Consider the following 23320-nt stretch of genomic DNA (forward strand, 5'->3'; position numbering starts at 1 on the left):
TACGTATATCAGAAATTACTAAAAAAATTCATTAGGTTTCAACCTGGACAATGGTCAACATAATGAAGAAAACACAAGAATCAAATTACATGTTGGAGAACTATTTTAATTAACAATGACGGCCCAACTGTCTTTTATTTCCCTGCATAAAGATGTGGCCAAAAATGAAGGCCCTGGACAGTTATTTAATTTAAAGCAAAGGCAAGGTATCTTTAAAAAATAGCTAACATTTCTTCATTTAAGTACATTAAAATGCCAAACTGAAACAAAGGAGATTAAGAAAAAAGGCACTGGATTAATAACTAGGTAGAATTACCTGATGCTAAGGAAAACAGAATACCTAGCTTCAATGGGAGAGTAATTTCTTCAAATAATAACATTTTGAACACATCAGTTCTTTGTGCTTTATCAGTTCATTACCCCAAGGTGAGTGTGATTTGCACTGAAGAACTCTTAGCCTGCGCCTACAACGTCTGAGCCCCATATAAGACTGGCCAGGGCCATAGTAATTTGTAGGTGATGCTGGAAGCACACGGACATTTGGAAGAGTAATGTTCTGTGTTCAAAGGGGATTTTATAGAGATGGGTAGCTGATAGGGAACACGGGGTGACATGCTGACACAGCACCCTGCTATCCATTTTGAGACATACTTTAATGAGGATGGTTTAGATGGGGACACACTTTCCTGTTCAGGAGAGAGATGGGAGGCTGGATTTGGGGCTACCAGGTCTTCTGTAGGGCTATTGCTAGCAAAATGAGCTTCTTAGGGCTCATCTCCCTGGCCTTCTCAAGTCATACTTAACGTCTCTTTGTTGCTTTTGAATAACCCTGCTGCTCTGACTTAACTCCATGAAGTGTTGAGCTCCTTGTCCCTGTGGGTCCAAGCACATGATGGGCAGTGACTTTGTGTGAAAGCCGTACAGGGGACCCAGGACTAATTGAGAAAAATTAATTCTGAGGTCCCCTCCAACCCTGTGATTCTACAATTTAAAAATAGCTTGTGAGTATGTGGTCTGAGGAAGAGTTAATGAAAGAGCTCAAGGATCTTTTAAGGTCATGCTTTAAAACATACCAGGGACTAGTCACTCTTAAAATATTACTGAATATTACGGTCGGCACTACTAAATGTGGGGACTGAGAAATGTGAGTAATTTTTCTGGTCTCCATTAATCTCAGCAAATATGTGTATATATTCAACACACCTATATGCAACTATGCTAGATTTAATTGTGACTCGGTAGTTTCATATTAGCTAGATGATGTTTAATGCCAGTTAAACTCAGCTGACATTTAGCTTTTTGAACTGGAACTCACTTCTGAAGTCCTCTGGGCCAGTTCCTTAACATGTGGCAATTGAGTATTTACACACTGACCACACTCATTCCAAAGTAAAGACTACTTTTTGAAGAGAACAGTTCATAAGCGATCAGTCCACATATCAGACTAAATTATTAGGGGTAGAAGTATCTAGTTAAAAAGCTATCTGTAATTTCCCCTACCCTACAAGTATGGCAGAAAAAAACCAAAAACCCAAAAAACTTCTTAAAGCCTAAAAGCTATTGGCAGCTGTTTACAAAAAAAGAAAAAAAAGCAGGAACTTGTTGTTGGTTTTACACTGGAAGTGATACACTCTATTCGGGAAATAGCTCTTTTGGAATTAGAAAACACTAATACCCCCCTTTCAAGGCTAGGGTCCATGTCTTTAAACATCTGTTCTTAGCAATTGGTACTGTAGCCACACAGAAATGATACATATGGAGGGAAGAATCTAAATTAGATTTAGATTTTGTTTATACTCACATCCAGAGTATAAACTAGGTAAATTAGTACATAAAAGCTCTTAGTAGTAAAGTCTGGCTGTACTTCAAATAAATTTGATTTATCTTCAAACGAAAAAGAAATCACCAAACTCTTCACAGACTTTTCTTCTTGTTCACCACTACATGTCACATTTTCCTAGACCTCAGCTCAGAAGTCACTGCAGCAATTTTTCTCCAAGAAAATACCTCACAACCAAAACTCCAGCAGAGACTTACTGCTCCTATGAGAAACGATGACAGAAAAAGAGAAAAAAGCTGAGCATTATGAATCAAAGAATGAAGTCATGATTAACCTGTCTAATTAATCAAAAGAGAATCACCATGAGCATGAAGCTATGCCTCTAAAACCAAGTGGCCTCCCTGAATCACTGCGGACCCTTAGGGAGATCCCATGCACCATTCTTCAGCCTTTTTGGCTGCACAGGTGTGTTACTGAGAGAAGGTTACACAGCAAGTTGAAAGTGATGGGAAAGAAACACCAAAAAAAGAAAGAAGGCACCCAGTGATCACAATGACACTGTCTTCTCTGTGCTTCCCTAACAGGGAGCACAGGTTAACTTTACAGGTATTATCACAGGGATTATGTTGACTTCTAGGATGGATATTCTTAATTCTATTTAGCTTCTTCTAATTTTCATTTTATATACATACATCTGTATGCATGTGTAAAGACAGTAATTTATTTTTTGGTGTGAGAAGGTGACATCTCAAAGTACTTTAGAAATAGAGAGTACATACTAACAAATCAGTATGTAATTTAGTTGTATTAAAACATAAACACTCAAACCATATTAAGGTAGGCAGTCCAATCCAGAGTCTAAAGATTATGCATAAAATATGTTCTATATAATATAGGTAGAGTATATAGTCTTTAAGTTTATTTGGAGTACAGGGTACTATATTTTGAAAACTAATACTTTATGAGAAAGTTGGAGGGACAGAGATGGGCAGCCAGGCCAGAGAGGACGTGTGGCAAGGTAGTACCTGGAGGACCAGACAGGGGAGGCAGTGTCTGGCAGACCAGGTGGACCCACATTTGCATGCAGACAAACTGGGAGGAAGAATTGGGGAGTGAGACAGCTGCACAACCCAGGGTTCCTGCTTGGAAAAAGAAAGCCTTGGAAAAAAGGAAGTCCAGGAAACCCAGAGAGTACCAAATAAATTGGACCTGAGGAGGAGAGCATCAAGGCACATCATAATTACACTAGCCAATATTAAAGACAAGGAGATAATCTTAAAAGCAGCAAGAGAAAAGGAGACAGTTATCTACAAAGAAGTTCCCATAAGACAATTGGCTGATTTCTCAAAAGAGACCTTGCAGGCAAGAAGGGGCTGGAAAAAAGTATTCAAAGTCATGAAAGGCAAGGATCTACATTCAAGATTACTCTATTCAGCAAAGTTTTCATTTAGAATGGAAGGGCAGATAAAGTGCTTCCAAGATGTGGTCAAGTTAAAGGACTTCATTATCACCAAACCCTTATCATATAAAATGTTAAAGGAATTTGTCTAAGAAAAAGATGATGATCAAAACTATAAACAATAAAATGACAACAAACTCATAGCCATCAAAAACTGAACCTAACCCCTGCCCCCAAACTAAAACAAACTAAGCAAACAACTAGAATGGAAACAGAATCACAGAAATGGAGATCACATTGAAGGTTATCATGGTGTGTGTGGGGGGCAGGAATAGGGGAAAAGGTACAGAAAATAAGAAGCATAAATGGTAGGTACAAAACAGACAGAGGGAGGGTGAGAACAGCATAGGAAATGTAGAAACCAAAGAACTTATATGCATGACCATGGACATGAACTAAGGGGAGGGCGGTGCCGGGTGCATATGCCCCTTCTTTATGAAGGGGCAAAAAGAAGGATGGGAATGGGAGAAGTAATAGCATAATCAATAAAATATGTTTTTGAAAATAAATTTTAAAAAAGGAAAGTTGCTTCCCTTTAATATTAGATTCATGATAGTTTGCTATATTCCCAAGTGTTACTGAATTGTATCTGACAGAACCTGCTGCTCCGATTTCACAGTGGAAGCCAGTGGGGAAAGGATTAATTTTGGGAAAAAAAAGTTGTTAAAATATTTATATTAAATATTTCAAGCATGAAAAATTGCATAGCAATCATAAAACACCCAGTTATTCACAATTCAGCTTTGTTAAATATTAACACAGTCTTGTTTCAGATTATTTTTCTTTTAAAGAAACAGAACTGGATTATACCCCCCAATCCCAGTTTGCCCACGCCCATGCACCCCAGATAACCGTCATGAATCTATTATCATGCTAATAAAAATTTTTAACTTTATGAATGTGCATATATTAAGAAATAATTTAAAGCCTCAACCTGCACATTTAAAAACTTTATAAAAATAGTATCATATTGCACTTAATGTGCAAAGGCTTCTAGGTATTTACCTATGTTTTTAAATATGCAGGTAGCTCTATAGAGAGCTCTAATACACTTATTTTCATCTTTATATATCCTTTCACTGTGTGAACGTACTATCAGTTACTTAATAATTTGCCACCAATGAATACTCTTTATTTCCCACTTCTCTATCAATAATAATGCTGTCAGATATTTGCCCTCTGGTAGAATCATTCTTTCATCTTAACCTCAGGCACTCTTGATCCTACCCGATGGTGTTGCAATGTCCAGTTCCTTGGACAAATTGCTCAGTTCCTCCTGGTCTCTCACTTTCTACCGCAGCCCACCATGCCTTGACCAAGAATATTTCTCTAATTGCTCCCTCTTCTCCACTGCCCACCTATTCCTTCTATTACTGACAGAGCTCGAGTGTTATCTTTAGATGGCTGACGTCCTCACAGCCCTATCAGATGCCAAGCTAACCTCCTTTCAATTGATTCTCCTCCCCGCTGCCAGCAGGAAGAATGTATTTAAAAACCCAAACTAGCCAGGCCATGCTCCAGTGTCACAGGACACTGTGACGCAGGACACAAGTTCCTCATGTAAGCTCCTCAAACCAGGCCTGCGTTTCTCTCCAGCTTGGTCTTCCTTAAGAGTCCTCTTCTGACTGGTACCGCTGATCCTACATCCATCCCATGCTGGCTCTGAGCCTCTACTTACGACTGGAAGTACCTCCCCATTTACCCAGCGAGAGCCTCCTCATCCTTTAGGACAACCTCAGTTTCACATCAAACATGCAACTTCTCTACCCATTGATTCTCTGTGCTCCCAACACAACATTTAATGATTCCCGATACTTCCCATTTTTCACTGATATTCCCAGAACTCATGTGTTACTCCTGAGTCTGAGTGCTACCTGACAGCAGGGACTGAGTTTTAGTCATCTTTGCATCCCTAGGTCCTAGGAAAGCACCTGAGACACTAACGGGCATTCAGACATGGGCTGAGCTGAAGTGGAAGGTAGAAGACAGTCCATTAAGTGTGTTTTATTTTCATAATAAGGGAGAGCCAGTCTGCTTAAAACAAGTAGATTTACTATGGAAGACATAGTAAGAATGGCATCCAGCCCTCTATGAACAAGGCATCCACCAGCTGACACTTCTGCTTTGGTAAGCATAACTGATATCAGTAGCACTGCAAGTGCCTTTGGAATCATTCGATCAAATGACACTCAGCCTTCATCACAGTGTGAGCACTGCACCATCTCCTATCTAGAACTTCTAACTCCTTCATATTGCACCATAATGGGACACAGTCTAGACAGTTTTCAACATTTCCTCCGAGACAAGATCACATTCTTTACCCACCTGTAACAAGCTCCCTTACTTCTGCATCAACAGATTTTCTCAACAGTCTCAACAAGGCAGGTATCCCACCAACATTCTTCATTGCTATTTTATTTTCATCTGTAGACTTGCCAAAAACCAGATTTCGGAGGGCACCACAAGCATTCTTCTGAACTTCCAAAACTCTGTGGTCCAAAAGGTCAACCAGATGCTTGATTCCCCCTAACCTACATACCTGGAATGAAAAATATTAAGTACCAGGCCTAAGTGACATGGGATTCAGCAGTGATCAAGCTAAAGTCTGTTATAAAAACATCATGGGAAACGGACAATTCCAGATCATTTCCAAAGGTTCCTTTTAATTCTATGTAACATAGCTTTTATAAATTTTAAGGACAATATCCAAGATGAAGCTCTTTTCCTGGGTTCACAGCTTAGAAAAGGGAGGAAGACCAAGGTGGACAAATGTCACATGTAGGCAACACGGTCCTACTCTGACCCTCAGAACGCACACAGGGATATACTTCCAGTCCCACATGGAATGAACAAATACTCAAATACAACAAAGCTGTATGTAGGTTTGGAGATCAAACAGAAAAGGATTTTTGATGAAAGTCATTTGGTTTCTAGAATTGTTTCTCTAAGCTACTTTCTCTAAAATTATTTCCACTTGTCAATTCACTGTTATACTATATGCATATTTCTAGGTTGTTTTTTTTTAACTGCATCTACTTTTGGTCTGTAACTGACATTTTGTTCTGCATATTAAACTGATGAGAAACACTTATACTCTATAGGAAATTTCAGGGGGAAAATGGCCCAAAATGTTAAAAGAAAGAATCTGTATAGTATAAGACACTAGCCAATAACCAATGACTCACTGTGTTTCTGTAAATGCCAAAAAAACTTAAAAATGTGAAATAAAATGTTCCTATATGTTCAGTATTAGTAATGGTTTTAAATCCTCTGTAACTTTACTTAATTGGATATTGGCATCAATCTTCACCAGAATCTCAGAAAATACATGAGCTCACTCACTTCAAACATACTATAATTTTTATGCAACAAATTTTTGTAAAGTACTTTAAAAATGAAGATTAAATTAATTTTTCTTCATGTTTTCTATTTTTACAAATAACCTAATGAGTGGACACATAATTTGAAAATGCTAAAAGCACTCCAAGAAATATACTCATTCTAGCTTTCCTTGAGAAATAATGAAATGCAGAGCTAAGTAGTAAATGAACATCTGATACAAAACATCCCTCTTAAAGGGCATCTGATAATTTCCGAGTGGAAAGGCACTGGGTCCTGTACCTCCAGCTTCACTTTGTTGTCGCCGAAGCACAGGTGCTGCAGGTAGGCCGCTGCGTTGGCCTGGACTGAGGGGAACTGGTGCTGCAGCATGTGAATCACTTCGGGCAACTCAGGATCACGCCAGGCGAACTCCCTGCATGAGAAACAGACGGCTTCAGAAAGGAAGGCCCGTGTTTTAACAACACACTGAACGAAACATTTGGCATAGGAAAAAAGCTCAGCTGGGACCAGAATTGGAAGTTACAAAAATCCTAAAATACACACATATATAAAAATAATTTCTTCCCCTGATGAACACACGCAGAGTCCAGATGCTTATGATTTTAAAGAACTCATGATGCACAGATGCACAGAAGTGATTCAAAGGAACAAAGAAGTTCTTAACGTGAATAACTTTTTCATTTTCTTTTTCCTCATCTTGATTCTAATTCTATGCCTTTTTACCTATGTAAGAAAGTCGCAGGCGCAGGCTCAGGTAAACAAGTGAACTTTAGCTAGGTGAGCTGTCATGTGGCGAAAGGGAAGGGCAGCTGCGAAGACACAGATCTGATGTCAGCCTAGAAACCGCAAATACTGCGGGCCTCATGATTTTCAAGAAACATCATATTTACAGTTGCTCTTGATTATAAGCAGTAAACAGAGAAAACTATTTTAAAAGTTTTTTTATCACTAATCCTTTGTGCAGACAAAAAAGACTGCTGATGTTTCCTGCAGGTCTTTTTTTCTTTTAATCCTTAACAGAGGATTAATGTGTTTCTTAAATTGATTTTGGAGAAAGAGAAAGGAAGAGACACACACACACACACAGAGAGAGAGAGAGAGAGAGGCAGGGAGGGAGGGGGAGAGAGAGAGAGAGATCAATTGGTTACCTGCTGTATGTGCCCCAACTGGGGCTTGACCAGGGCTAGAAACCACAACCTAGGTATGTGCCCTGACTGGGAATCAAACCCTCACTTTTCAGTGTCTGAGACAATGCTTCAAGTAACTGAACTACCCAGCTGGGTCCTGCTGGTCTTTTTTTAAACGTGTGCAAATGTGCACATATGTACATACACAGTTTTCCTAAAGAACTGTATTATTATTAAATAGCACTTAAAATTTCACAAGTACGTATTCTGTGCCAGGCACTATTCTAAGCATTTTATCCATGTTAATTCATTTATTCTTATAGCAACCTTATAGATTTGGAGATTGAGGCAGAAAGGCTAAGCAACTTGTCTAAAGTCACCCAGCTGGCCGACAGCAGGGCAACATTTGAACTCAGGCAATCTGTCTTCACATTTCTTGTACATTTCTTGCTACCCTATTTTTGTATAACAAGTATACAATCAAACTAAGAATATATACCCTTACAGTTGTTCATATGAAAAGTAATACAATAATTAATAATAACATAAGAATAAACTGTTTTGCACACTCACAACTGTAAACTTACTTTTGGCCCATCCTGTCCCTCCACAAGGAATACAAAACTAATGGATGTTTTGAAGCAGAAGAGTAACAGAATGGGACATGGCCACATTTATAAGGAAGATAACTCCATGGCCAAGTAGAAAATGTACTAGAATCAGAAAAGACAGGTAATAAGGAGACTATTTACCATTCACATTGTTGCCTGAAACAAAATACAGTCCTCCTTGATTTTTCTCTTTTCCTTATCCTTGTTATTCAATCCATCAGCCAGCTCTGTTGACTAACTCCAAAATATCTAACATAAGCCAAACCCACCCATTCTGTCCATCAAGCTGGGGCCAACCCAACAGACTCCTATATCCTCTCTCTCCTTCAAATGCTACTCCCTCCCCTGATCTACTCTCTGCACAGCGCCCAGATATCTCTGAAAACTGAAGTCAGCAGAGATATCTGGCGTGGGAGACAGACTGGATGTTATGTCATTAGTAGACACTAAGAATACCACAAATGCCAAGAGGCAGGATAACCCATCAGAAAAAGAACAGAATTTGGAGTTAGATTGCCTATGTTGAAGTCCCAGGTCCTTCATTTACTATGTGATTTTGAAAACCAGTTAATTATTTGGAGCTTCAAATTCCCCATTTAGAACAGGGAATGATAAAACTATTGTTTCTACCTTTTTCTTTATTTGGCTGTGATAATTAAATTGTGATGATGTGTATTAAAATATTTCATATACTTCAAATTATGATACAGACATTTTATTAATGTTCATCATCCCTGAAAAATCATTATAAATAGGGGCATCCTCTGCAATAATAGATGTTCTTTCATGCACTGAAACTGTTAACTATTTCTGATGAAAATCTATCTCAGACCCGTATATAAATCTATGCTGTAATTAACAGAGTGCAAGGAATGTGATTTAATCTTTCCTTGAGGACTTATAATTATTACAACTACACACTTCTGTCCCTTCTAAATGGCACAGGGGTAGCCCAAATTTCCTGGCATTCTTGGGTGCCACAAGGGCCAGACAACACGAACGGTAGGCTCCAGCTAGAGATGGGCAGTTAGACTTGGTTGGCATCCACTCCAACCTTGATTTTCAGCAGAAATTTACCCTAGAAAGGCTGCCATCAGTTNAATCTTTCCTTGAGGACTTATAATTATTACAACTACACACTTCTGTCCCTTCTAAATGGCACAGGGGTAGCCCAAATTTCCTGGCATTCTTGGGTGCCACAAGGGCCAGACAGCATGAACGGTAGGCTCCAGCTAGAGATGGGCAGTTAGACTTGGTTGGCATCCACTCCAACCTTGATTTTCAGCAGAAATTTACCCTAGAAAGGCTGCCATCAGTTCATGGTCTAGCTACACGGCATCAGTGCCTGCCAGGACCTGCTTCACTGAAACCTAAGCCGTGGTGGAGTAATGTACTGAGCTTTACCTTTCCACAGTAAATGACTATCAAACCAGACTCAATGTATGAAGGCTCTGTGGCACAACGGACGTCTAAATGTATGAAAACACTGTTTTCAGGCCCTGAACAACAGGTACCAAGACTATGATCTTTGAGAGAAGGGAATTACTGGAGGTGCCTCATGTTCACATGGCTTTTTGCCTGAGGACACTTTTGGGAGCAAGGCACAAAAAGTCAAGCAATGACTGGCTTATTGAGCTGAGGGAGAGAGACTGGCATTTGGAGATGCCAAAGTGGTTAGAACTTGTGGGCAGGGTACGGGAGAAAATGGAGCTTTGCAGAGGACATTCTCTGAGGACAAGGATGTGGGAGGATTACATGTTGTTAGTTAAGTGCTGGGCTGTGCATGTGTGTGGTACATGTACAGGTCTGGTGGGCAGTGGCTGCTGCCAGACTGACAGCCAAGCATGGGCATGCTCTAGCAGCACATACACTGGAATTGAGACTGGCCTTATGCCAGGGGATGGTGGGCTTCCATCTCAGTCAGTGCAGACCTCACCGAGCACCTCAGCATTTAGAATCAACAAACGCCATGTAAGAACCATGCTGCAGAGTAGGGGCCGCGTGCTGGGAGTAAAACAAATCTGAGACAGACCCACTCCAACAAATTAAAAAGCCAATCTCAACAGAATCAAAAGCAGCTCTCGGTAATTTGTTTGCCACAAAAAAAGTCAGAACCCTAATGGGAAACAACATAATCCAGAGTCCCTACAATGTATCATCCATAACAGTTCATACTCATTTTAATTGCTAGGTATAAGAAGAAACTAAAAAAATGTGACTTACAAAGATATTAAAAAACCCCAAACAATAGAAACAGACCCAGAGAAAACCTGGTTGTTGAAACGATCACAGGAGGACTTCAAAATGGTTATCATGAATATACTCAAAGATTCAAAGAAAAATATGTATATAAGAATTGAATAGATGGGAACTATCACTAAAGACATGGAAACTATGTAAAATAACAAATGCAAGAATCTGAAACAGAAAAAATTCACTGGATGAGCTTAACAACAAACTGGATACTGCAGATGAAAAGACAGTAAATTTGAAGACAAATCGACTTAAAAATCTAATCTGAAGAATATAAAGAGATTAATACCATGAAGAGCTTTGCAGTAACCTGTGAAATAATGCCACATTATCTCAGAAAAGGAGAGTGAATTGGGGGTAGAAAAAATATTTAAAGAGATAATAGTGGAAAACATCCTCATTTTGGTAAAAATCAATGAACATTTAAATAATCTTAGTCAATCCCAAACAAGTTAAACGTAAAGAAAACTATACCTAGAACCTTCAGTGTAAAACTGCTTATAGTCAAAGATAAAAAGAAAAATCTCAAAGGCAGCCAGAAAGAAGATACAGTACAGAATGAAAAGGATGGTACAGACCATGTCTGACTTCTCATCAAAAACAATGAAGAACAAAGACAATAAATGACATCTTTTAAAACTACCCCCCCAAATTATACCTGTTAATCCTGAAATTTATATCTAGTAAAACTATCCTTTAAAAATGAGTGAAATAAAAACATTTTCAGATTTAAGGCTGAATTTCCTGCAGGCAGATTTGCAACACAAGGAAGGTTAAACTCATTTCCCTTTTTAGATGAAGGGGAAGTGAGTTGAGATGGAAAACAGCGTTTATGGGAAGGCAGGAAGAGAACTATAAATAGTGAATATGCAGATGAATATAAAGACCATCTTTTTTACTTCTATTACTTTCTTTAAAAGACAATGGATTATTTACAGTAAAAATAGTTAACACTTGATGCGTTTGTATTAATAAACCTTGCTTCCAAACTAGACAACTATAAAAAAACCTCATAAATTTCCTTTTACATAGAAAATACAAACAACTTCTTTAGCCTTCAGGAATTTTTCAGGTTTAGTATAATGTAGTATTAATGATGAAGTAGGTTTAGCAATAAATACAAATATTACTTAAAACTGCTATTTTCAAAACTAAAAGTTAAATAATTACCATGAGCTTTTTATTTTGCTTTGAATATTTAAAAGTCAAAATCCTCTGGATTCCAGTTTCAGCTAGAATAAATACACCTATTATTATAAGGTAATAATTTATTCGTGTTACAAAATGAATCATCAGTAAAATTTCACACAAAGATAGGTATAACAGTTTTATGCATTAGACTATGGAATTGTCACGTTTTGAATTGCTAGAAATATAATCATACATGAAATTTTTGTTTATAGTGAATCAACTCATATCAGAGGTCAAAACTGAATTCTTCAGGGACACATATTAAACTCAAAGCTCTAATCCTACTTCATGGACTTTCTCGGTAGCTATTCTTTTCTTTNTTCCAGTTTCAGCTAGAATAAATACACCTATTATTATAAGGTAATAATTTATTCGTGTTACAAAATGAATCATCAGTAAAATTTCACACAAAGATAGGTATAACAGTTTTATGCATTAGACTATGGAATTGTCACGTTTTGAATTGCTAGAAATATAATCATACATGAAATTTTTGTTTATAGTGAATCAACTTATATCAGAGGTCAAAACTGAATTCTTCAGGGACACATATTAAACTCAAAGCTCTAATCCTACTTCATGGACTTTCTTGGTAGCTATTCTTTTCTTTGCAGGTTTAGCAGAAGTTTGGTCTAAATTACCACCTTTGGGGGATTTCTGCATGTATTAGGATGCCTGCATCTTTGTCATTTTGAGGTTTTCAAATAAAATTGTTCAGAACAAGAAAAATAGTCTCAGCCCCAAGGAGTCTGCGTCCCTAGCAAACATCCTGTAAGTTGATTGCCATCTGTTTAGTTTCAAAATTTTCCTTTCAGTTGAGTCAGACCCCACCCTGTTCCCGTGCGTGGGCTCTGTAAGCCAATAGCTAACCACCACATCTGCTTCTGTGCAATGCTTGCTTGCTTGCCTCTGTATGAGGACTTAGCTGTAAGCGCTGGGTGCGACTCTCGCAGCCCCTGCGGGCACGGTATCTCCAGACACTTTGAGAGTTTGTCCCTGCGCAGGTTAAACTTGGCCAATAAAGTAACATCTTTGAAACCCTGAAAGTCTCCGACATTTGTTCTTGCGGTTGGTGGATGCAACAAAAAGCATGTAAAAGTATTTCTGAATTATATTAGATGTGTTATTAAACATTATTTTATAAAATCCTTAAAATGACAAAAAGGAGGTAAGGAGAACAGCAGAACCAAATGCACATATAAACAATAAAGAATTTTACACAAAAAGAGTGAATAGGTAGGCTGGTTTTAGTGAAGCACATGGGTTTCCCATTTGACTCAAGATTACCTTTAGTTACTTTGTTTTAATGAACAAAGAACCTCACTCATGCCTTTAATTTATTCATTAGAATTTGTTGGTAGGTTGCTAAAGATGAGTTGATAACCATAACAATTTTCCAGTGAAATGACTATTTGTGAGCAAAAAGTAAATTCTTGCTAATATATAAGCCTTGATATAGCACTCAAGCTGCTTAAAAGTTAATTTCACTCTTACAGAAATTTAAAGTTCTCCTTTAGTTTCTAAATATGTGTATTCCCTGAATATTTTAAGTGACTTTCATCAAAGAGGAGGCCAGTTTTTCAAAACCAAGCAAATACTAAAGGACTCACAATTATCTTAATAAAACATGTTTTCTACATGGCCAAATAAAATCTACAAGAGGGAACATTTATTATTTGCCAAATACTTTTTGCTTCTGAGATGAGAGTTTTTTGTAAATGATTTTTTTCTTAAATGATAGGAAGCTTTTTGAAGGACCGACAATAGGGGACTATATGGCAATGGGAAAATATAATAAAGATTATATATTTTTAAAAAAGCACAAAAGAGCACTGACCAATATGATTCAAAATGTACAGTGCTGGTCTTTTCCATTTTAAAACAACCCTGTACATTTTCTGAAGTTCTCAGACACAGAATAGGATGTGCCATGTAGTTGCAGTGGTGAAGTATTTCAATGATGAATACTGCAGATGTTCACACAGACTTGTGCATTCTCCAAATTATGATTTAAGCATTAAAAGAAGGAATCCATCATCCTTCTTTAAATGAATTATTTAAAATGAAGTTAACCTCAATGACCGACACGCTGCAATGCAACTGGAAACATTAAAGATAAGAAGTTACTGATATTATAACAGCATAATCTTGGGAATTGGAGTAAAAGTGAGGATGAAGGGACTGACTGACTTCTGGGACCCTGCAGCATCCTGAACACACACAAACAGTACTTGCCTGGGGTCCTTCTGAATGCTGTCTATTGACGGGGACCTTGTGGTGCCATCATCAGCTGGCGCTGTGTGCTGCAGCCTGCTATAATTGCACTCTTGCACTCGGTATTGTATTGGCCTGTAGGGATCCGCATAGGTAGCTGTTGTGTTCAGGGCATAATTATTTCTTTGGTATGTAAGGGTACTTCGTTGGCTGGATGTCCTTTGCAGATTTCCAATACCTACTAGAAAGTCAATATTTTAAAAAAGGTTAGTGTGTTCTCTGTGAGGTGATACTTACCAAAGTCAAAAATGTTTTTAATTTTAAGAAGGATTATAGTTTTTAACAACTGTAGAACTTGCTTACTTTTAGATTTTACCAATCTAGCTCATTAGTGCTAAAAAAACATGTAAGTTTTTAATATACACTAACAATAAAAAACTAACAAATATTTTGTTTTTCTTAGCAGAAAAGAGCAAAAATGAAATTATAAATATGATTCATAATAGGTCTTAATATGTTTATTAAGATTCAGTAATAAAACTACAACAGAAACAAAAACAATCTCAGAAATAACAAAACTTTATAATTTCACTTTAGCAATAAAAAACAAGATATATCAAATCTGTAGAAAATTAAAACTATCAAACTTTTAATGCTTAGTGTATACAGGTTATTCATTTTGACGTACATTTCATTTACAGACCTGTGGATTTTGTTAACTTGGAAAATTCATTTCACAAGAAAGAAGACTGATATATGAAATTCTTCTATAGCTACTCCCTCCCTCAAATTATTGTGTGATGCTAAGTGTTAAGGTACTAAACACTGTATTTAACACTTCTTTCCTAATTATTGCAGTAGGCCATTTCTTCAATGATTGTTTATTTACTATTCCTAAATTAAAATGTTTTAATAACATTATCTGTTAATCCTATTAAAGAAAATAATATGCAGAACGTAAGTGAAATATTTCTGCACTAATATCATTAAAATTGGTATGTTCTACTAGAAAAAATCTTGCAGTGGAACAAATTATCAGTTTTGACAAAGAACTAATTCAAATACATTTTCACCCTCCCTGTGTTCTGGGAGTTATATCTCCTAGAGTTGTGCTTTTAGGGGTTATCACTGCTACCTGGAGTTCATTTGTGAATGCTCATTTATTAACACTCACATGTTAATAAACCTGTACTAGTTTATACTATTTTTTCCCTTTTATAAAGAAGGGGCCACTGGAGATTCTGTGAGCCAGGCAGGGAGCACAATCTGGCAGCTTGCACGGCCACCAGCTGCAGCTCCGCTCTGTCACCCGCTACAGATGCCAGGGTTGGGGGCTGCTAAGGCTGGGACACACTAGCTGTTTTTATAAACGCTTTTATTGCATTCTGTCTCAGGTTGGGTCCATCATAAAGAATATTTATTTCCCATTTTACACTTAAGCATTCAAAGGAAATCCATTATATAAAAAGAGTAACACCAAACACACTTGGACTACACCCGTGGTCAAAGATAGCCAAAAACTCACGTAGAGATTTTCTAAATACACATTCCAGGCAACAAAAAAGACAAATACCCCAACAGAGGCTTTCCTTTGTATATCTGATATGGTTCTACACCCAAGGGCAGTCAGATTTATAGCTCTACAAACTTATTTGGGAATTCACAGTACACTCACTATATTGATTAGATTGAACCAAGGCAAAAATATATCACTAAAATAGGTACAAAATGAACTGTTGTTTTACTGTTAACTGATCTGCTGCACAGCTGCCTTTCTGACAACCGAATGGGCAATGGAATTTCAGCGGATGCCCACCCGAGCCTGTGCGATACAACGCCGTCTGCGATCCTTGGAGCTCCACAGTCCCGTGGTTTGGGCTGCGGTACACTGGGCTGTAATAGGTCCTCCCCTCGTATATGGGAGTGATGTGCAAGTCGGGAGACACAGCTGAACGAAGGTCTTGTCCAAGCTGGCTGTGCTGACTGGCATAGGAGCTCCGTAAGCCTAGAGGCAGGAAAATGGTATCATTAAGAAATTAAGAAACTGTGGTGAGGTCAAAAGCTCTAAAGATTAAAGTCCTGACCAATATGACCAAATGTTAAGTCAAAACACCAAACCTAGTGAGTTTTACAAAGGAATGATACCAGATACAAAAAAGATACCACATACATTTTTAGAATAAAATTCTCTTTTGGTAGCAAAGTAAATTTTCTAAGAAAAAAAACAGACATTATTAAATGGTTTGGTTTTCTGAAATTTATTCCTCCAACTGTAATCCATTTTTATTATGATGACCAAAAAGAGAACATCCTCATCTACTATTATATGATTTTCATAGTTAAAAACACATACAAACAATGGTTCATGCCAGTCTCTTTTCCTGCCCTGCAGAACTGCCTCGTCTCCCTGAGTGGACAATCAGCCCCTTGGGGGCAGGGCCCAACACCTATATCACAGTGCTTAGTAAAGGCTGATTGTCAAGAACTGTCTTTCAATTCATTCATGATTTTTACAGAAAAACAAATTGTTATAAAATTTGGAGTATTAGTAATGAATTAATACCATTTATTAAGTATTATGAAGTATTATTTCACTATTTATCCCTGCATTTTTCAAAAATTATTTTTATAGAAACCCACATACCAGATTCTTGTTTACCTTCTTTCCAGTGTAAAAAAAATACAGTTAGTACCTGAATATAAAATCATTCAAAATATTCTTGCATTCAAATTGCTAATAACTAATGTTTACACATGGGACTCGTGATGAAAAAAGTATTTCAAACACAAACATTTTATTTTGTTAATAAATGTGAGCTAGTGTATTCTTTATTATGATGCTCAAAGTTTGTGATTCATCCTCAATTTCACAGTAAGTACAATCTGTCACTTGGTAAGAATACCAACTACAGTTATGTGAACAAGAGAAAGCACAAACATATATGAAGTCAGCACACATTCGCTTTTAAAAACATTGCAAATAACACAGTAATCAATTACAAAAAGACAGCATCAGTCACATCCTGTTAACTCAGTTAATCATATCACAACTAAAATCAAAAAGGGCCTGAATTGGAGTGGCAATTTTATGTTGCTTACTGAGAGGTAGCAAGAAAGTTAATGCATAAAACTTCTAAAATGAATGATTACCTACCCTGGACAGCAACATGACATGGAAAGAAACTAAATGGATCAATGTGTGTTTTAGCTATTGGCTCCCCACTTGCTAAAATGAAGATCATAGGTTTAAACAATCTTACAACTGGGGGATTATAGAGACAAACCCTCTAATTTCAAAACCAAGGGGAATGACGACCCAGAAGAAAATGTGACTTATCCCCTATTGTCAGAGGTACTTTCTGGTAGGGCTGAGAGGAAACCTCAGGTCAGTGTTGTAACATTCCACACTCAGCACTGGACACAGCTAAGCATCAAGAGTCAATGAGAAGTGGTGGGAGAAACTTTGAACTCCACAGAGCCCTCTGCAAACAAAATTAAAAAGCAAGAGCAAGGTTAGCTAAGCAGGGGTCCACGGAAGGCAATGCTATTCTAAAGATGATATTATAATTGTTACCTGAAAGCTCTTACTTTAGGATTCGAGCTTTTTATTCACTGGCAGATTTCTCGTTTTTCTTAGCAGAGTATAAGCTCCATTTCTTTATGGAGTCCATGAGTATTGTGAACAAAAGTGCAGGCATTGTTTTTTGTCAATGGTGACATAAAGCCAGCGTGTAAATACAGCCAGTCCTTAGGAATCGTAGCAATACAAGATGCTATGTTAACACTCAGCAGAGCCTCTGACCATCACTCACACTTGGGCAGAGGCAAGCCAAGCCCAATGGTGGCCCCACCACCCCACAGTGATGTGAGGTAAGAACAAAACATTCTGCACCATTATCAAATGTTACGTGCTCATGGGGCATGGAATTGGCCAGACCCTTCACTGGAATCCAAAACTATTGTAAACATTTTCTGTAATTTCATGGGAAAGGTAGCAATATGATCTTCCTCAGAACTATTAAAAGTACCCAGTAAATATTTACTTGTAGGACTAGTGCTGAGATGAAATTACCATATGTGACAGATTATAATGGGAAATAAAAGACAGAATTATACTGAGACATAGTAAGTAGTTCCTTGATATTATAAATCTTTGTGAATAACCCAATAGTGACTGTTAACTATTTTTGTTTATGTTCGTGCATGAAGAAAAGTAAAACAGAGTCCTACAGGTTAATATTTAAAAAATACAAAATTATATAGCCCCTACAGATTAAGTCAAATGACTATGTATAGAAAATGCACTAAATTTACTACCTTTTAAAGTGGAAGATAATTATGTTCTATACTTATTATTAAAAATAATTTTTCCAGAGGAATTTCCACAGATTAATTTTAATCTCCCCCTCCAAATAATGCAAAATGCTGATCTTCCACAGTAATATTTATCTACTCTATAGTTTCTATCTGTACCACATGTACATATTAGTTTACCTATTATAATGGTTTATTACCTGTGATTTAAAACCTTTATATTTAAGACACTGGATTAACATAAAGTTATCTTCAAAATAAGGATTCTTTGTATTCTGCAACCTTTTCTTGACATAATTAAACTGATGTATTTTAGGACACATATTTTTCTGTGGTAAATATTACTTTATGCACATATTTTATCATCATTTGTGATCAGCAAATATCTAAGTGTCTGAATCTGTTATAAAATATTCCTTCAGGCTTTTCAAATAGCATGTTATTAATCCTTTGAAATCAAGAACCATAGCAAATGTAATCACAACACTTTCTGAAGAATAAAGAAGGGAATTCACCAAACAGAATCCACATTAAGAGTAAGCGGGTAGGTAGATGATGGGAAACATTTTTGAGGAAACCTTTTGCTTCTTCTGAAGACTGTAGCAGGGAAAAAACAATCTGCGATAGACTGGGTATAAACTTTTCCCCTTTGGAACATAAAGTCTAATTTCACCTTCGTTGTCAGAAAAACATACTTTTTGTTACTTTTTAAAGTATATTTTATTGCTTATACTATGTCTCAATTATTTTCCCTCTGACCCTCTTTGCCCAGGACCTCCATCCCTCCAGCATTCCCTGCCCCCGCCTTAGTTCATGTCCATAGGTTGTACATGTAGGTTCTTTGGCTTCTCCATTTTTCACATTGTTCTTAACCTCCCCCTGTCTATTTTGTACCTACCAATTATATTTCTTACTCAATGTACCTTTCCCTCATTCTCCCCTACCCACCGCCCCTTCCCTGCTGATAACCCTCCATGTGATTTCCATTTCCATGACTTTGAATATTTATTTCCAGTCCCTTCTTGCCCATAAGGTTTCTTTTGAGAAACCAGCTGATAGCCTTATGGGAACTCCTTTGTAGGTAACGGTTTCCTTTTCTCTTGCTGCTTTTAAGATTCTCTTTACCTTTAACCCTTGGCATTTTAATGGTGTCTCAGAGTGGGCTTCTTTGCAGCCATCTTGTTTGGGACTCTCCATGCATCCTGGCCTTGTATGTCTATTTCCTTCACCAAATTAGGAAAGTTTCCTTTCATTATTTTTTCAAATAAGTTTTCAATTTCTTGTTTTTCCATTTCTCCTGGCATCCCTGTGATTCAGATGTTGGCAGTTTTGGAGATGTCCCAGAGTCTTAATTCTCTCCTCATTTTTTGGAATTCTTGTTTCTTCATTCTGTACATTCTGAGTATTTCTCCCTCATGTTCCGAATTGTTGGTTTGAACCCTGGTTTCCTTCCCTTCACTATTGGTTCCCTGTGGATTTTACTTTATTTCATTTAGTGTAGCTTTCATTTCTTTCCTTATGTGTTTGTCATACTCAATGAGTTCATTCTCTCAGCATATTTATCACCAGTGTTTTGAACTCTGCATCTCACAGGTTGGCTATTTCCATTTTGCGTACTTCTTTTTCTGGAGTTTTGACCTGTTTTTTCATTTGGGCCATATCTCCTCAATTTGGCAGCCTTTCTGTTTGTGTATGAGGTAGAGCTGCTTTGACTCCCTGTCTTGGTGCTCCTGCTATGGGTAAGGGGAGGAGCCTTAGGCATTCCCTAGGGTAGGGCAACCTGCTTCACACTTGGTAGCACTTAAGTGGGTGAGGATTTGTAGAGGGAACAATGCCACTTGCTCATTCTTGCCCTATTTTCAGTCATTTCCCCCAGTTCCTGTATGCAACAGGTGCCTTTCTAGTTTCCACCCTAGTGCTGAATACCAGAATGTATGGGTTTGCTTACATTCCAGGACTGAGTGGGTCCTTTAAATGGACTCTTCTGGAGACTGGCAGTTTCTTCGGCTGCCCAACCCCCAAGGTTTTAACAACCAGAAGTTATGAGGCTTTATTTTCCTGGTGCTGGAACCCTGGGCTGTGTGGTCTGATCCCTCACTCCTCAAGTGACCCTCCCAGTTTGTGTCCACCACATGTGAATGTGGGGCGACCTGTTCCACTGGCTGCCACCTTGCTGCTGCTACCTCACTGCCACCACACTGTGTCCTCTCTGTCCCAAATCCCTCTCCACCCCTCCTACTCATCTGGATAAATATTTCTTCTTAAAAATCATTGGTTATGAGACTTCCATGCAGTTTGACTTTCTGGCAGATCTTCTTGTTTTTAGTTTTGAAGTTACTTGTGTGAAAAAGTGAAACATGTCTACATACATCTCCATCGTGGCTGGAAGTCAGAGAAGCAAACTTTTTAAACCAAAGGGTTAATGTGGTGACAATGTTTATGTGCTTGCTGCCTTCCTTGGGTTTCTACTTCACTCTTCACAAACATAGTTACTGCACAGCCATTCTATACATACACAATGAGGAAGAGAGAAATCCTCACAACTGTTTATCTTTTAAGGTATCCTTCGGAGACAGAATGTCATAAATGATTTCTACCTCACATTTCTGCATGCTTTTCAGAGGCATGCCAGAAAATATCTAAGCCAAGTACATTTACTTCTTTGATGGCTGAATGAAAAAGAGGGGGTTTCTCTACTAGGAATTTCTTAGAGCTCAAAATCAAGTTCAATATTAATTCTTCATGCAAAACTATTCAATTAGAAAAACCTCAAAAAGGCTTTACATTTCCCAGAGGCCATGAAGAAAGGATATTAATTTTACTACACAAAAATATTAAAAACTTCTGTAAATACACCAAAAGCAAAGTAAAAAGACAAACTACAAAATGAGAAAAATACTTGAGAAGTATATTAAAAGAGACTAATTTATTCCAAGTATAAAAAGCTCTGTAACTTACAAAAATAGACAAAAGACCTAATTTATATTTTACAGAAAAGAAATAAAACGGCTGATAAACATGAAACCTCCAACCTTCAGCTTAATTCAGTAAAGGCCATTTACAACAGTAAGGTACAGTTTTGCCCACTACATTGGCAAAAAATAAAACATTTTGACAATGTGCAGTACTAGGTATGGGGAAAACGGTCACACTCAAAACACTGGTTTAAATATACATCTGTACTACCTTCCTGGAAGGCAGATGTATTTGACAATTTTTCTTTAAGAACAAATAATAAGGCAGTAAATCTATTTCAAGAAGTGGATTCCAGTTATCTTTGTGTCTAAATGTAAATATGCAGGAAAAGCAGTATACAGGGGTGGGTAAACAGGCTCAGAGTTGTTCATATGGAAAAAGATATGCAGGTTATAACGACTACAGTAGCTCTACTAACTCAAAAGAATGTCACGATGCAACTGTAAACCTACTTTTGCCCATGACTTTATATTGCATCGTTGTCTCTAATTGCCCAAAATGGAAAAGAACCTAAACATCTACTGATAGGGAAGTGATTAAAAAAATTATATCTATAAAAATGAGGTCCTAGGCATCTATTGAGAGAATGAAATAAAGCTCTCAAACCAATTAAAAAGGATCCATATTATAGAACCTCAACAGTATAACACAATGAGCCTATCTGTATGGAATGTATATACTGAGATACATAAGCAAACATTCTGGAAGATACACAGAGTGGGGAGTGGGCCTGGGTGAGGCAAAAGAGGAGCTTGAGACTCCCATTTCCTACTTCATTGTATAGTTTCAAGTTTTTGAAACTATATATTAGTGTATACATTACATTAAAAATATAATTTAAAACACTAGTTGAAGATAAATTTCATTTTAGCAAGGGACCATGTTTATGTATTATGTGGGAAGCCCTCCATGAAAATAGCTTGAAGGACATGGCTACACTATCAGGACCCTGGCTGATGTCTTTCTGATTTAATCTAAGTGGCATTTGAAGGTAATTCATTACAGCTTTGTGTTTTTCCCATTGGGTGCTCAAATCAATGCATTTGGTGAGACAATCCATATGCTAGTCTATACTATGAAAGCACTTAAAATTAGTATTTAATCAGTTATTTTTATACCACCTTTTAACATGAGTTATGTGTTTGAGCATGGGTAGACTACCTGAAAAATGTTTCATTAAAAAAAACACAAAGTAACAAAGAGCTTAGAATTCCAATCATTCTTCTAAAATGCAAAAAACAAAACAAAAAACTTTTTTGTCCTAGTATTGTCAAAGAAAAAATGTATTCATTTTGGAAAAGTTCTGGTGACATGAACTACAGGGCCTGAAGTCTGCAGTATGAGTCCTGAGAGGAACACACGAGCCCACTCACGCTATCATGCTGTTTCAGCCAAGGCTGCAGAAGTTTTTCTCATTGGACTTTATGGAGTGCTGTTACCTAGTACTCACCTGTCAGGCTGTCTGGCCGAGGTGGAACCATCCTCTCGTAAATGTCATACTGCTGCTGTCCGAATTGTTCTATGTCATGAACAGTCCTTTGCAGTGAAGGTCCCAGATGCTGTGGAACGGCGGTCATCCCTGAGCGTTTGGGGGATGACGACCCCACCTGGCCTTGGGTTGGGGAAGCTACTCGAGTCTGTGCATCCGTGAGGGTCAGAGGAGACCCAACTCTGGCGGTGGTTTGGTACTGAGGGGTTGGTCCATTGGGATTGGAGGTCTGCCGGGAGGTGACGGACCCAATCCTACGTACAGCTGCTGGGGAGGCGGGTCTCTGTGCAGAGTACGGAGATGCTGCCCGCTGAGCAGGTAATGTGGTGGAGGAATATACACTGGGGTTCAGTGGTCGGGAGTCGGTCACTGATGGAGAGCCAAATCCACTACCCAGAGAAGTTCTTAGTGACCCCCTTGAAGGAGACACGCCTGTGCTGATAACATAAGAAGGAGACTGTGCTCTAGATGGAACTGAACTAACTCTTCTCATGGCCCGATTGGCTACTGATGGCTGATGAAAGGGGGAAAAAAGAAAATGGGTTTAACCACAGTTTTATGTCC

General features: G+C 37.8%; 1 protein-coding gene across 11 annotated transcripts in view; it reads right to left on the minus strand.

Annotated features, from left to right (window-relative positions):
* The window catches only part of PKP4 (plakophilin 4), a 245663-nt gene that overhangs the window by 36232 nt on the left and 186111 nt on the right, over window positions 1-23320 (minus strand). For 8 of the 11 annotated variants that reach the window (XM_037044659.1, XM_037044660.1, XM_037044662.1 and 5 more), the window contains 5 exons: window positions 22718-23270; window positions 15794-15982; window positions 13999-14218; window positions 6861-6993; window positions 5565-5778 (listed from right to left, as the gene is read on the minus strand). In XM_037044659.1, the coding sequence (XP_036900554.1) occupies window positions 5565-5778; window positions 6861-6993; window positions 13999-14218; window positions 15794-15982; window positions 22718-23270 (1309 nt within the window). The remainder of the gene's footprint in view (window positions 1-5564; window positions 5779-6860; window positions 6994-13998; window positions 14219-15793; window positions 15983-22717; window positions 23271-23320) is intronic. The other 3 variants (XM_037044658.1, XM_037044656.1, XM_037044665.1) reach the window with 1 other exon arrangement.

This window comes from Sturnira hondurensis, unplaced genomic scaffold (genome assembly GCF_014824575.4).
Source record: "Sturnira hondurensis isolate 20B ecotype Veracruz unplaced genomic scaffold, ASM1482457v3 Scaffold0004136, whole genome shotgun sequence".
Classification (NCBI taxonomy): Eukaryota; Metazoa; Chordata; class Mammalia; order Chiroptera; family Phyllostomidae; genus Sturnira; species Sturnira hondurensis.